At 40.0% G+C, this 14076-nt stretch overlaps 1 protein-coding gene across 2 annotated transcripts in view; it reads left to right on the top strand.

Annotated features, from left to right (window-relative positions):
- LOC139752020 (uncharacterized) overlaps positions 1 to 14076 on the top strand; it is a 786065-nt gene that overhangs the window by 750154 nt on the left and 21835 nt on the right. Inside the window, exon 6 of one of the 2 annotated variants that reach the window (XM_071667797.1) lies at positions 7260 to 7308. The exons of the other annotated variant lie outside the window; for it this stretch is intronic. Within the exon in view, the coding sequence (XP_071523898.1) occupies positions 7260 to 7308 (49 nt within the window). The remainder of the gene's footprint in view (positions 1 to 7259; positions 7309 to 14076) is intronic. 2 annotated transcript variants of the gene reach the window in all.

Genomic DNA, 14076 nt, shown 5'->3' with positions numbered 1-14076 from the left:
TTACCAAACTCAGTCAACAGATTCTGCAGTTTCTCACATGAATCAGCCACCAGCGCTGTATCATCAGCGAACAACAACTGACTCACTTCCCAAGCTCTCTCATCCCCAACAGACTTCACACTTGCCCCTCTTTCCAAAACTCTTGCATTCACCTCCCTAACAACCCCATCCATAAACAAATTCAAGAACCATGGAGACATCACACCCCCCTGCCGCAAACCTACATTCACTGAGAACCAATCACTTTCCTCTCTTCCTACACGTACACATGTCTTACATCCTCGATAAAAACTTTTCACTGCTTCTAACAACTTGCCTCCCACACCATATATTCTTAATCTCTTGGTAAAGTGTGTGAAAGAAGAAAGTTAAGAGTAAATGTGAATAAGAGCAAGGTTATTAGGTACAGTAGGGTTGAGGGTCAAGTCAATTGGGAGGTGAGTTTGAATGGAGAAAAACTGGAGGAAGTGAAGTGTTTTAGATATCTGGGAGTGGATCTGGCAGCGGATGGAACCATGGACGCGGAAGTGGATCATAGGGTGGGGGAGGGGGCGAAAATTCCGGGAGCCTTGAAGAATGTGTGGAAGTCGAGAACATTATCTCGGAAAGCAAAAATGGGTATGTTTGAAGGAATAGTGGTTCCAACAATGTTGTATGGTTGCGAGGCGTGGACTATGGATAGAGTTGTGCGCAGGAGGATGGATGTGCTGGAAATGAGATGTTTGAGGACAATGTGTGGTGTGAGGTGGTTTGATCGAGTAAGTAACGTAAGGGTAAGAGAGATGTGTGGAAATAAAAAGAGCGTGGTTGAGAGAGCAGAAGAGGGTGTTTTGAAATGGTTTGGTCACATAGAGAGAATGAGTGAGGAAAGATTGACCAAGAGGATATATGTGTCGGAGGTGGAGGGAACGAGGAGAAGAGGGAGACCAAATTGGAGGTGGAAAGATGGAGTGAAAAAGATTTTGTGTGATCGGGGCCTGAACATGCAGGAGGGTGAAAGGAGGGCAAGGAATAGAGTGAATTGGAGCGATGTGGTATACCGGGGTCGACGTGCTGTCAGTGGATTGAATCAAGGCATGTGAAGCGTCTGGGGTAAACCATGGAAAGCTGTGTAGGTATGTATATTTGCGTGTGTGTGGACGTATGTATATACATGTGTATGGGGTGGGTTGGGCCATTTCTTTCGTCTGTTTCCTTGCGCTACCTCGCAAACGCGGGAGACAGCGACAAAGCAAAAAAAAAAAAGAAAAAAAAAAATATATATATATATATATATAATATATATATATATATATATATATATATATATATATATATATATATATATATATATATATATATATATATATATATATATATATATATATTTATATTTATATTTATATATATTTTTATATTTATATATATATATATATATATATATATATATATATATATATATATATATATATATATATATATATATATATATATATATATATATTATCCTTGGGGACAGGGGAGAAAGAATACTTCCCACGCATTCCTCACGTGTCGTAAAAGGCGACTAAAGGGGACGGGAGCGGGGGGCCAGAAACCCTCCCCTCCTTGTATTTTAACTTTCTAAAAGGGGAAACAGAAGAAGTAGTCACGCGAGGAGTGCTTATCCCCTTCGAAGGCTCTGATTGGGGTGCCTAAATGTGTGTGGATGTAACCAAGATGAGAAAAAAGGAGAGATAGGTAGTATGTTTGAGGAAAGGAACCTGGATGTTTTGGCTCTGAGTGAAACGAAGCTCAAGGGTAAAGGGGAAGCGTGGTTTGAGAATGTCTTGGGAGTAAAGTCAGGGGTTAGTGAGAGGACAAGAGCAAGGGAAGGAGTAGCACTACTCCTGAATCAGGAGTTGTGGGAGTATGTGATAGAGTGTAAGAAAGTAAATTCTAGATTGATATGTGTAAAACTGAAAGTTGATGGAGAGAGATGGGTGATTATTGGTGCATATGCACCTGGGCATGAGAAGAAAGATCATGAGAGGCAAGTGTTTTGGGAGCAGTTGATTGAGTGTGTTAGTGGTTTTGATGCACAAGACCGGGTTATAGTGATGGGTGAATGCAAAGGTGAGTAATGTGGTAGTTGAGGGAATAATTGGTATACATGGAGTGTTCAGTGTTGTAAATGGAAATGGTGAAGAGCTTGTAGATTTATGTGCTGAAAAATGACTGTTGATTGGGAATACCTGTTTTAAAAAGCGAGATATACATAAGTATACGTATGTAAATAGGAGAGATGGCCAGAGAGCATTATTGGATTACGTGTTAATTGATAGACGCACGAAAGAGAGACTTTTGGATGTTAATGTGCTGAGAGGTGCAACTGGAGGGATGTCTGATCATTATCTTGTGGAGGCGAAGTTGATAAATTGTGGGGGTTTTCAGAAAAGAAGAAAGAATTTTGGGGTGAAGAGAGTGGTGAGAGTAAGTGAGCTTAGGAAGGAGACTTGTGTGAGGAGGTACCAGGAGAGACTGAGTACAGAATGGAAAAAGGTGAGAACAAAGGAGGTAAGGGGAGTGGGGGATGAGATGTATTTAGGGAAGCAGTGAAGGCTTGCGCAAAAGATGCTTGTGGCATGAGAAGCGTGGGAGTTGGGTTGATTAGAAAAGGTAGTGAGTGGTGGGATGAAGAAGTAAGATTATTAGTGAAAGAGAAGAGAGAGGCATTTGCACGATTTTTGCTGGGAAAAAATGCAAATGAGTGGGAGACGTATAAAAGAAAGAGACAGGAGGTCAAGAGAAAGGTGCAAGCGGTGAAAAAGCGGGCAAATGAGAGTTGGGGTGAGAGAGTATCATTAAATTTTCGGGAGAAAAAAAGATGTTTTAGAAGGAGGTAAATAAAGTGCGTAAGACAAGGGAGCAAATGGGAACTTCAGTGAAAGGGGCTAATGGGGAGGTGATAACAAGTAGTGGTGATGTGAGAAGGAGATTGAGTGAGTATTTTGAAGGTTTGTTGAATGTGTTTGATGATAGAGTGGCAGATATAGGGTGTTTTGGTCGAGGTAGTGTGCAAAGTGAGAGGGTTGGGGAAAATGATTTGGTAAATAGAGAAGAGGTAGTAAAAGCCTTACGGAAGATGAAAGCCGGCAAGTCACCAGGTTTGGATGGTATTGCAGTGGAATTTATTAAAAAAGGGGGTGTTGTATTGTTGACTGGTTGGTAAGGTTATTTAATGCATGTATGATTCATGGTGAGGTGCCTGAGGATTGGCGGAATGCTTGCATAGTTCCATTGTACAAAGGCAAAGGGGATAAGAGTGAGTGCTCAAATTACAGAGGTATAAGTTTGTTGAGTATTCTTGGTATATTATATGGGAGGATATTGATTGAGAGGGTGAAGGCATGTACAGAGCATCATCAGATTGGGGAAGAGCAGTGTGATTTCAGAAGTGGTAGAGGATGTGTGGATTAGGTGTTTGCTTTGAAGAATGTATGTGAGAAATACTTAGAAAAACAAATGGATTTGTATGTGCATTTATGGATCTGGAGAAGGCATATGATAGAGTTGATAGAGATGCTCTGTGGAAGGTTTTAAGAATACAGTGCTGGTGGCTGATTCATGTGAGAAACTGCAGAAGCTGGTGACTGAGTTTGGTAAAGTGTGTGAAAGAAGAAAGTTAAGAGCAAATGTGAATAAGAGCAAGGTTATTAGGTACAGTAGGGTTGAGGGTCAAGTCAATTGGGAGGTAAGTTTGATTGGAGATAAACTGGAGGAAGTAAAGTATTTTAGATATCTGGGGGTGGATCTGGCAGCGGATGGAACCATGGAAGCGGAAGTGAATCATAGGGTGGGGGAGGGGGCGAAAACTCTGGGATCCTTGAGGAATGGTTGGAAGTCGAGAACATTATATCGGAAAGCAAAAATGGGTATGTTTGAAGGAATAGTGGTTCCAACAATGTTGTATGGTTGCGAGGCGTGGGCTATGGATAGAGTTGTGTGGAGGAGGGTGGATGTGCTGGAAATGAGATGTTTGAGGACGATATGTGGTGTGAGGTGGTTTGATCGAGTAAGTAATGTAAGGGTAAGAGAAATATGTGGAAATAAAGAGTGTGGTTTAGAGAGCCGAAGAGGGTGTTTTGAAATGGTTTGGTCACATGGAGAGAATGAGTAAGGAAAGATTGACCAAGAGGATATATGTGTCAGAGGTGGAGGGAACGAGGAGAAGTGGGATACCAAATTGGAGGTGGAAAGATGGAGTGAAAAATATTTTGTGTGATCGGGGCCTGAACATGCAGGAGGGTGAAAGGCGTGCAAGGAATAGATTGAATTGGAACGATGAGGTATACCGGGATCGACGTGCTGTCAATGGATTGAGCATGGGCATGTGAAGTTTCTGGGGTAAACCATGGAAAGTTGTGTGGGGCCTGGATGTAGAAAGGGAGCTGTGGTTTCGGTGCATTATTACATGACAGCTAGAGACTGAGTGTGAAAGAATGGGGCCTTTGGTGTCTTTTCCTAGCGCTACCTCGCACACATGAGGGGGGAGGGGGTTGTTATTCCATGTGTGGCGAGGTGGCGATGGGAACAAATAAAGGCAGACAGTATGAATTATGTACATGTGTATATATGTATATATCTGTGTGTGTATATATATGTGTACATTGAGATGTATAGGTATGTATATTTGCGTGTGGACGTGTATGTATATACATGTGTATGTGGGCGGGTTGGGCCATTCTTTCGTCTGTTCCCTTGCGCTACCTCGCTAACGCGGGAGACAGCGACAAAGCAAAATAAATAAATAAATAAATAAATATATATATATATATATATATATATATATATATATATATATATATATATATATATATATATATATATATATATATATATATTGCAAAGAAGTCAAGGAGCAAGGTGAACTTGGAGCCTGACTTATGGTGTCGTCTGGCTGTGATTCAACCTTGAACTGAGCGTCTGGTGGACCAGAGATGTTGAAAAGACAGAAGTAATTGAAGAGGAGTTGGAGTCTAGTCACTTTGAAGCAGACAAACTGAACGGGGCAATGAATAAAGCTGTAAAATAGAGAGACTGTACAGTGATATACAGGGAAAACTAGGAAACATTTGGTACTGTAGATGGAAGACTTAAGGACATACAGGTCCCTCCAGACAGCCGGTTAGCGTTTAAAAAGATAGAGATGAGTAAAAGTAAGAATGAGGGTATAGCACGAATGCAGGGAAGAATAGTAAGGTGGACAACTACACGGATGAACGAAGTTGTGCAATTTTTCGACACAATTCCGTGAACAAGGACCTTCATCCTGAGAGGGGAACATGTCACTTAGCTACTTGATTAGGTGGAACTGACAAATGTAAGTCAAGATGTCAAAAAGAATAACAAGATCAGGCAAATACAGACACGATATTAGGGAACTGTCTAGGTATTATTTGACATTGAATTGTCCAGTTAAAAGGTGCTCTGGGAAGCAGAAAAAGGAGGCAAAGAAAGAACAAATCATCAAAATTGTCAAGAGTGACAAACTAAGAGAAGGGAGAGAAACAAATGGCAAATGACAAAAGAACAAGAAATTGGATCAGGCCAGAGTGCAGAACAACATTCCCACTTCCATACAGGGAGGCCGGAACTAAGTGTTCGAAAGTAACATAGGCTGAAAGTTTAGCAAAACAATGTAGAAAGGATGCCGCCACTGGATAGGAGCTGGATTTAAAGATCGTATCAGAGAGAGCAACTCTGATGGAGTTGTAGAGACAAAACTCTCAATGGAGCTGAGTCAACTGTAATCTGGAGTACAAGTTAGCAAGGATGGTGAAGGAAGATAAAGTAGGTGGGGCCTGACCCAGTTGATAAGACTTATCCCGGGGGATGGGGGAGACAGAATACTTGCCACGTATTCCCTGCGTGTCGAAGGCCACTAAAAGAGGAGGGAGCGGGTGGCTGGAAATCCTCCCATCTTTATTCAATTTTCCAAAAGAAGGAACAGAGAAGGGGGCCAAGTGATGATTTCTTTCAAAGGCTCAGTCGTCTGTTCTTAACGCTGCCTCACTAACGCGGGAAGTGGCGAATAGTATGAGAGAGAATATTTCTTCGCAAGTGGAGGAGACAGACGAACCAGACGCCATGGTTGGAATGAACTCTGTGAGGGATTAATGAATGTTGACAACATAAAGAGCTATAAAATGTTGTATGATCGTAGATAACGTCCGAGAGTTTGGGCCTCCTTCCCCGCAGCATATAGATGGGTGATTACACATGTGAGACGGCCTTTGGTTAACGTATTACTCGACCTAACCATGTCATGAATGTGAACACTTCTCTCTTGGTTATAAAGCATAGTGCACGCCTCCTGGTTCATATGCAGTTGTTACGTACAGTACCTTGCTTTCTCACTTATTATGACTGCAACTACTACTTCACTCTTTAAAACATTATTGAGTAATTTTTTTCCAAGTTGACCAAGAAAGACATAGCGATAAAGTGACAGATGCGGATACTAATCATTTCCACCATTTCACTTTTACTGTTCAGTGCAGTTCAGTGGTATGAATGGAGCTAAACTTTGATGAATATATGAAGTTGTTCTCTGAGCCAGTAGTTTTCATCCTTAAGTCGCTCTGGCTTCCCTCCTCTACCGTGATGGCTGGACCACCAACAGTGAAGATGCTAATCTCGATATAAGCAGACTGATACATTTGTAAACATCATTTTTATATGTTTCCTGACATACAGATATATGATATGAACATATAGAAAACGATAGTTCCACAAGTACTGCACCACTGGTTGTGGGATGAAGTGTGATTTTCTAGTCCGTCAGATGGGCAGGTCTTGACTGATATGCAACATAACGTCTCATATCAGTCACCATATTACCATCCTCAGACATCTTCTTTGCAGTAAAAGGAGGATGACGTTGCTTGGCACAATGAATCTGAATCATCATGGACTTCTAATCTCCATCCCCCACACCTGGAGCAACATAGCACACTACCATACCTCCTGAATAGTTGTCCAAAAGTTCACAAACTTCCAGATGATTCCAGGTTTCTTTTCCGACCCCGCCAGCCCCGATGATGTCTTGGCGAATTCTTGGACGTAAACCTCTGCTAAACACTTTACAGACAAGTGATAGTAGACATGATAACACATGAATACACATCTACCACATGTAATGCTTTTTCAATCATCTCAAAATTTGTACATGTTCTCATATCTAGGTATGAAGTAGTTTTTCTAAGCCAGTTAATAACAGGAGTCTCTTCTCCTCACAGCCCCCGAGATCCTGTTATACGAGCCAATCACCAAGAAGACAGACATGTGGTAAGTCAAGCATGTGTGTGTGTGTGTGTCATTCTACAGGAGTAAGTACAATATTGAATTATTTGTCAGGAAATTCTAGATAGCCTGGACTCCCTTCTTACAAACTGTTGTACATCAGAGAATTATTAACCTTTATTTCCTCCACGACACCTGGGTTTGTAGCAGTATCTCCGGAATTCAATCAGAAGGGTGTGAATAAACTGATAATTAGAGATTCACATTAATTGACTGCATCTCATGATTGTTTGAAATACACACACACACACACACACACACACACACACACACACACACACACACACACATATATATATATATATATATATATATATATATATATATATATATATATATATATATATATATATATATATATATATATATATATATATATATATATAAATATATATATATATATATATATATATATATATATATATATATATATATATATATATATATATATATATTTATATATATATATATATATATAAATACATATATATGGCATGAGAAGAGTTGGAGGTGGGTTGATTAGAAAGGGTAGTGAGTGGTGGGATGAAGAAGTAAGAGTATTAGTGAAAGAGAAGAGAGAGGCATTTGGACGATTTTTGCAGGGAAAAAATGAAATTGAGTGGGGGATGTATAAAAGAAAGAGACAGGAGGTCAAGAGAAAGGTGCAAGAGGTGAAAAAAAGGGCAAATGAGAGTTGGGGTGAGAGAGTATCATTAAATTTTAGGGAGAATAAAAAGATGTTCTGGAAGGAGGTAAATAAAGTGCGTAAGACAAGGGAGCAAATGGGAACTTCAGTGAAGGGCGCAAATGGGGAGGTGATAACAAGTAGTGGTGATGTGAGAAGGAGATGGAGTGAGTATTTTGAAGGTTTGTTGAATGTGTTTGATGGTAGAGTGGCAGATATAGGGTGTTTTGGTCGAGGTGGTGTGCAAAGTGAGAGGGTTAGGGTAAATGATTTGGTAAACAGAGAAGAGGTAGTAAAAGCTTTGCGGAAGATGAAAGCCGGCAAGGCAGCAGGTTTGGATGGTATTGCAGTGGAATTTATTAAAAAAGGGGGTGACTGTATTGTTGACTGGTTGGTAAGGTTATTTAATGTATGTATGACTCATGGTGAGGTGCCTGAGGATTGGCGGAATGCGTGCATAGTGCCATTGTACAAAGGCAAAGGGGATAAGAGTGAGTGCTCAAATTACAGAGGTATAAGTTTGTTGAGTATTCCTGGTAAATTATATGGGAGGATATTGATTGAGAGAGTGAAGGCATGTACAGAGCATCAGATTGGGGAAGAGCAGTGTGGTTTCAGAAGTGGTAGAGGATGTGTGGATCAGGTGTTTGCTTTGAAGAATGTATGTGAGAAATACTTAGAAAAGCAAATGGATTTGTATGTAGCATTTATGGATCTGGAGAAGGCATATGATAGAGTTGATAGAGATGCTCTGTGGAAGGTATTAAGAATATATGGTGTGGGAGGCAAGTTGTTAGAAGCAGTGAAAAGTTTTTATCGAGGATGTAAGGCATGTGTACGTGTAGGAAGAGAGGAAAGTGATTGGTTCTCAGTGAATGTAGGTTTGCGGCAGGGGTGTGTGATGTCTCCATGGTTGTTTAATTTGTTTATGGATGGGGTTGTTAGGGAGGTGAATGCAAGAGTTTTGGAAAGAGGGACAAGTATGAAGTCTGTTGGGGATAAGAGAGCTTGGGAAGTGAGTCAGTTGTTGTTCGCTGATGATAGAGCGCTGGTGGCTGATTCATGTGAGAAACTGCAGAAGCTATGACTAAGTTTGGTAAAGTGTGTGAAAGAAGAGAGTTAAGAGTAAATGTGAATAAGAGCAAGGTTATTAGGTACAGTAGGGTTGAGGGTCAAGTCAATTGGGAGGTGAGTTTGAATGGAGAAAAACTGGAGGAAGTGAAGTGTTTTAGATATCTGGGAGTGGATCTGGCGGCGGATGGAACCATGGAAGCGGAAGTGGATCATAGGGTGGGGGAGGGGGCGAAAATTCTGGGAGCCTTGAAGAATGTGTGGAAGTCGAGAACATTATCTCGGAAAGTAAAATTGGGTATGTTTGAAGGAATAGTGGTTCCAACAATGTTGTATGGTTGCGAGGCGTGGGCTATGGATAGAGTTGTGCGCAGGAGGATGGATGTGCTGGAAATGAGATGTTTGAGGACAATATGTGGTGTGAGGTGGTTTGATCGAGTAAGTAACGTAAGGGTAAGAGAGATGTGTGGAAATAAAAAGAGCGTGGTTGAGAGAGCAGAAGAGGGTGTTTTGAAATGGTTCGGGCACATCGCGAGAATGAGTGAGGAAAGATTGACCAAGAGAATATATGTGTCGGAGGTGGAGGGAACGAGGAGAAGAGGGAGACCAAATTGGAGATGGAAAGATGGAGTGAAAAAGATTTTGTGTGATCGGGGCCTGAACATGCAGGAGGGTGAAAGGAGGGCAAGAAATAGAGTGATTTGGAGCGATGTGGTATACCGGGTTTGACGTGCTGGCAGTGGATCGAATCAAGGCATGTGAAGCGTCTGGGGTAAACCATGGAAAGCTGTGTAGGTATGTATATTTGCGTGTGTAGACGTATGTATATACATGTGTATGGGGGTGGGTTGGGCCATTTCTTTCGTCTGTTTCCTTGCGCTACCTCGCAAACGCGGGAGACAGCGACAAAGCAAGAAAAAAAAAAAAAAAAAAATATATATATATATATATATATATATATATATATATATATATATATATATATATATATATATATATATATATATATATATATATATATATATATTTTATATATATATATATATATATATATATATATATATATATATATATATATATATATATATATATATATATATATATATATATATATATATATATATATATATTTTATATATATATATATATATATATATATATATATATATATATATATATATATATATATATATATATATATATATATATATATATATATATATATATATATATATATTTTATATATATATATATATATATATATATATATATATATATATATATATATATATATATATATATATATATATATATATATATATATATATATATATATATATAGGTAGATAGATAGATATATATTTTTTTTTTGCTTTTTTTTTTGCTTTGTCGCTGTCTCCCGCGTTTGCGAGGTAGCGCAATGAAACAGACGAAAGAAATGGCCCAACCCACCCCCATACACATGTATATACATACGTCCACACACACAAATATACATACCTACACAGCTTTCCATGGTTTACCCCAGACGCTTCACATGCCCTGATTCAATCCACTGACAGCACGTCAACCCCGGTATACCACATCGATCCAATTCACTCTATTCCTTGCACGCTTTTCACCCTCCTGCATGTTCAGGCCGCGATCACTCAAAATCTTTTTCACTCCATCTTTCCACCTCCAATTTGGTCTCCCACTTCTCTTCGTTCCCTCCACCTCTGACACATATATCCTCTTGGTCAATCTTTCCTCACTCATTCTCTCTATGCGACCATACCATATCAAAACACCTTCTTCTCCTCTCTCAAACACACTCTTTTTATTACCACACATCTCTCTTATCCTATCATTACTTACTCGATCAAACCACCTCACACCACATATTGTCCTCAAACATCTCATTTCCAGCACATCCACCCTCCTCCGCACAACTCTATCCATAGTCCACGCCTCGCGACCATATAACATTGTTGGAACCACTATTCCTTCAAACATACCCATTTTTACTTTCCGAGATAATGTTCTCGACTTCCACACATTCTTCAACGCTCCCAGAACTTTCGCCCCCTCCACCACTCTATGATTCACTTCCGCTTCCATGGTTCCATCCGCTACCAAAGCCACTCCCAGATATCTAAAACATTTCACTTCCTCTAATTTTGCTCCATTCAAACTCACCTCCCAGTTGACTTGACCCTCAACCCTACTGTACCTAATAACCTTGCTCTTATTCACATTTACTCTCAGCTTTCCTCTTTCACACACTTTACCAAAATAAGTCACCAGCTTCTGCAGTATCTCACACGAATCAGCCACCAGCGCTGTATCATCAGCGAACAACAACGGACGCACTTCCCAGGCTGTCTCATCCACAACAGACTTCATACTTGCCCCTCTTTCCAAAACTCTTGCATTCACCTCCATAATAACCCCATCCATAAACAAATTAAACAACCATGGAGACATCACAAATCCCTGCCGCAAACCTACATTCACTGAGAACCAATCACTTTCCTCTCTTCCTACACGTACACATGCCTTACATCCTCTATAAAAACTTTTCACTGCTTCTAACAACTTGCCTCCCACACCATATATTCTTAATAGCTTCCACAGAGCATCTCTATCAACTCTATCATAATCCTTCTCCAGATCCATAAATGCTACATACAAATCCATTTGCTTTTCTAAGTATTTCTCACACGTTTTTCAAAGCAAACATCTGATCCACACATCCTCTACCACTTCTGAAACCACACTGCTCTTCCCTAATCTGATGCTCTGTACATGCCTTCACCCTCTCAATCAATACCCTCCCATATAATTTACCAGGAATACTCAACAAACTTATACCTCTGTAATTTGCGCACTCACTTTTATCCCCTTTGCCTTTGTACAATGGCACTATGAAAGCATTCCACCAATCCTCAGGCACCTCACCATGAGTCATACATGCATTAAATAACCTTAACAATCAGTCAACAATACAGTCAACCCCTTTTTTGATAAATTCCCCTGCAATACCATCCAAAGTGCATAAGAACTTCCACCTTCATAGAACATACAAACTTCCAACAGCCAGGATCGAACACGGGACCCCTGTGCCACAGGCGGTAATGCTACCACTGTTGGAGGTTTGCATGTTTTATGAAGGTGCGCGTTTCTATGCATTATGTTCGTATTCATTTACCTCCGCGTTGTACAGTTAGGTTCGGTAAAATGCTATCTGCTGGATATGTGCGCCTGTTGGGAAATGATCGATGTAGACCCCGTTGCCCACCAAGGTGAGACGAAGGGTATTCGAGTACATAGTATTCGAATGGTTATTTCCTATTAGCCAGGCCCATAGCCTACCGGTAGCATTCCCGCCTTTTACAGAGGGGTCCCGGGTTCGATCCTGTCTGTTGGAGGTTTGTATGATGTATATATATATATATATGTATATATATATTATACTTAATCGCCGTCTCCCGCGAGGTTGCACAAGGAAACAGAAGAAGAATAGCCCAACCCACCCGCATACACATTTATATAAATGCACGTCCACACACGCACATATACATACACAGACATATATATATATATATATATATATATATATATATATATATATATATATATATATATATATATATATAGTGGCCATTTCTTTCGTCTGTTTCCTTGCGCTACCTCGCAAACGCGGGAGACAGCCACAAAGCAAAATAAATAAATAAAAAAAAAAAAAAAATATATATATATATATATATATATATATATATATATATATACATATATATATATATATATATATATATATATATATATATATATATATATATATATTATACTTTATTTATTTTGCTCTGTCGCTGTCTCCCGCGTTAGCGACGTAGCACAAGGAAACAGACGAAAGAATGGCATAACACACCCACATACACATATACATACATACACGTCCACACACGCAAATATGAATACCTATAAATCTCAACGTATACATACATATATATATAAACACACAAACATATACATATATACACATGTACTTAATCATACTGTCTGCCCTTATTAATTCCCATCGCCACCCCACCACACATGAAATAACAACCCCCTCCCCCCTCATGTGTGCGAGGTAGCGCTAGGAAAAACAATGAAGGCCATATTCGTTCACACTAAGTCTCTAGCTGTCATGTAATAATGCACCGAAACCACAACTCCCTTTCCACATCCAGGCCCCACAGAACGATCCATGCTTCACCCCAGACGCTTCACATGCCCTGGTTCAATCCATTGACAGCACGTCGACCCCGGTATACCATATCGTTCCAATTCACTGTATTCCTTGCATGCCTTTCACCCTCCTGCATCTTCAGGCCGCGATCACTCAAAATCTTTTTCACGCCATCTTTCCACCTCCATTTGGTCTTCCACTTCTCCTCGTTCCCTCCACCTCTGACACATATATCCTCTTGGTCAATCTCTCCTCACTCATTCTCTCCATGTGACCAAACTATTTCAAAACACCCTCTTCTGCTCTCTCAACCACACTCTTTATTACCGCACATCTCTCTTACCCTATTATTACTTACTCGATCAAACCACCTCACACCAAATATTGTCCTGAAACATCTCATTTCCAGTACATCCACCCTCCTGCGCACAACTCTATCCATAGCCCACGCCTCGCAACCATACAACACTGATGGAACCACTATTCCTTCAAATATACCAGTTTTTGGTTTCCGAGATAAAGTTTTCGACTTCCACACATTCTTCAACGCTCCCAGAATTTTCGCCTCCTCCCCCACCCTATGACTCACTTCCGCTTCCATGGTTCCATCCGCTGCCAAAGCCACTCCCAGATATCTAAAACACTTCATTTCCTCCAGTTTTTCTCCATTCAAACTTACCTCCCAGTTGACTTGACCCTCAACCCTATTGTACCTAATAACCTTGCTCTTATTCACATTTGCTCTCAACGTTCCTCTTTCACACATGTTACCAAACTAAGTCAC

The sequence above is a fragment of the Panulirus ornatus genome, chromosome 12 (assembly GCF_036320965.1).
Source record: "Panulirus ornatus isolate Po-2019 chromosome 12, ASM3632096v1, whole genome shotgun sequence".
In the NCBI taxonomy this organism is placed as follows: domain Eukaryota; kingdom Metazoa; phylum Arthropoda; class Malacostraca; order Decapoda; family Palinuridae; genus Panulirus; species Panulirus ornatus.
This window is presented reverse-complemented; position numbering and strand designations above follow the sequence as displayed.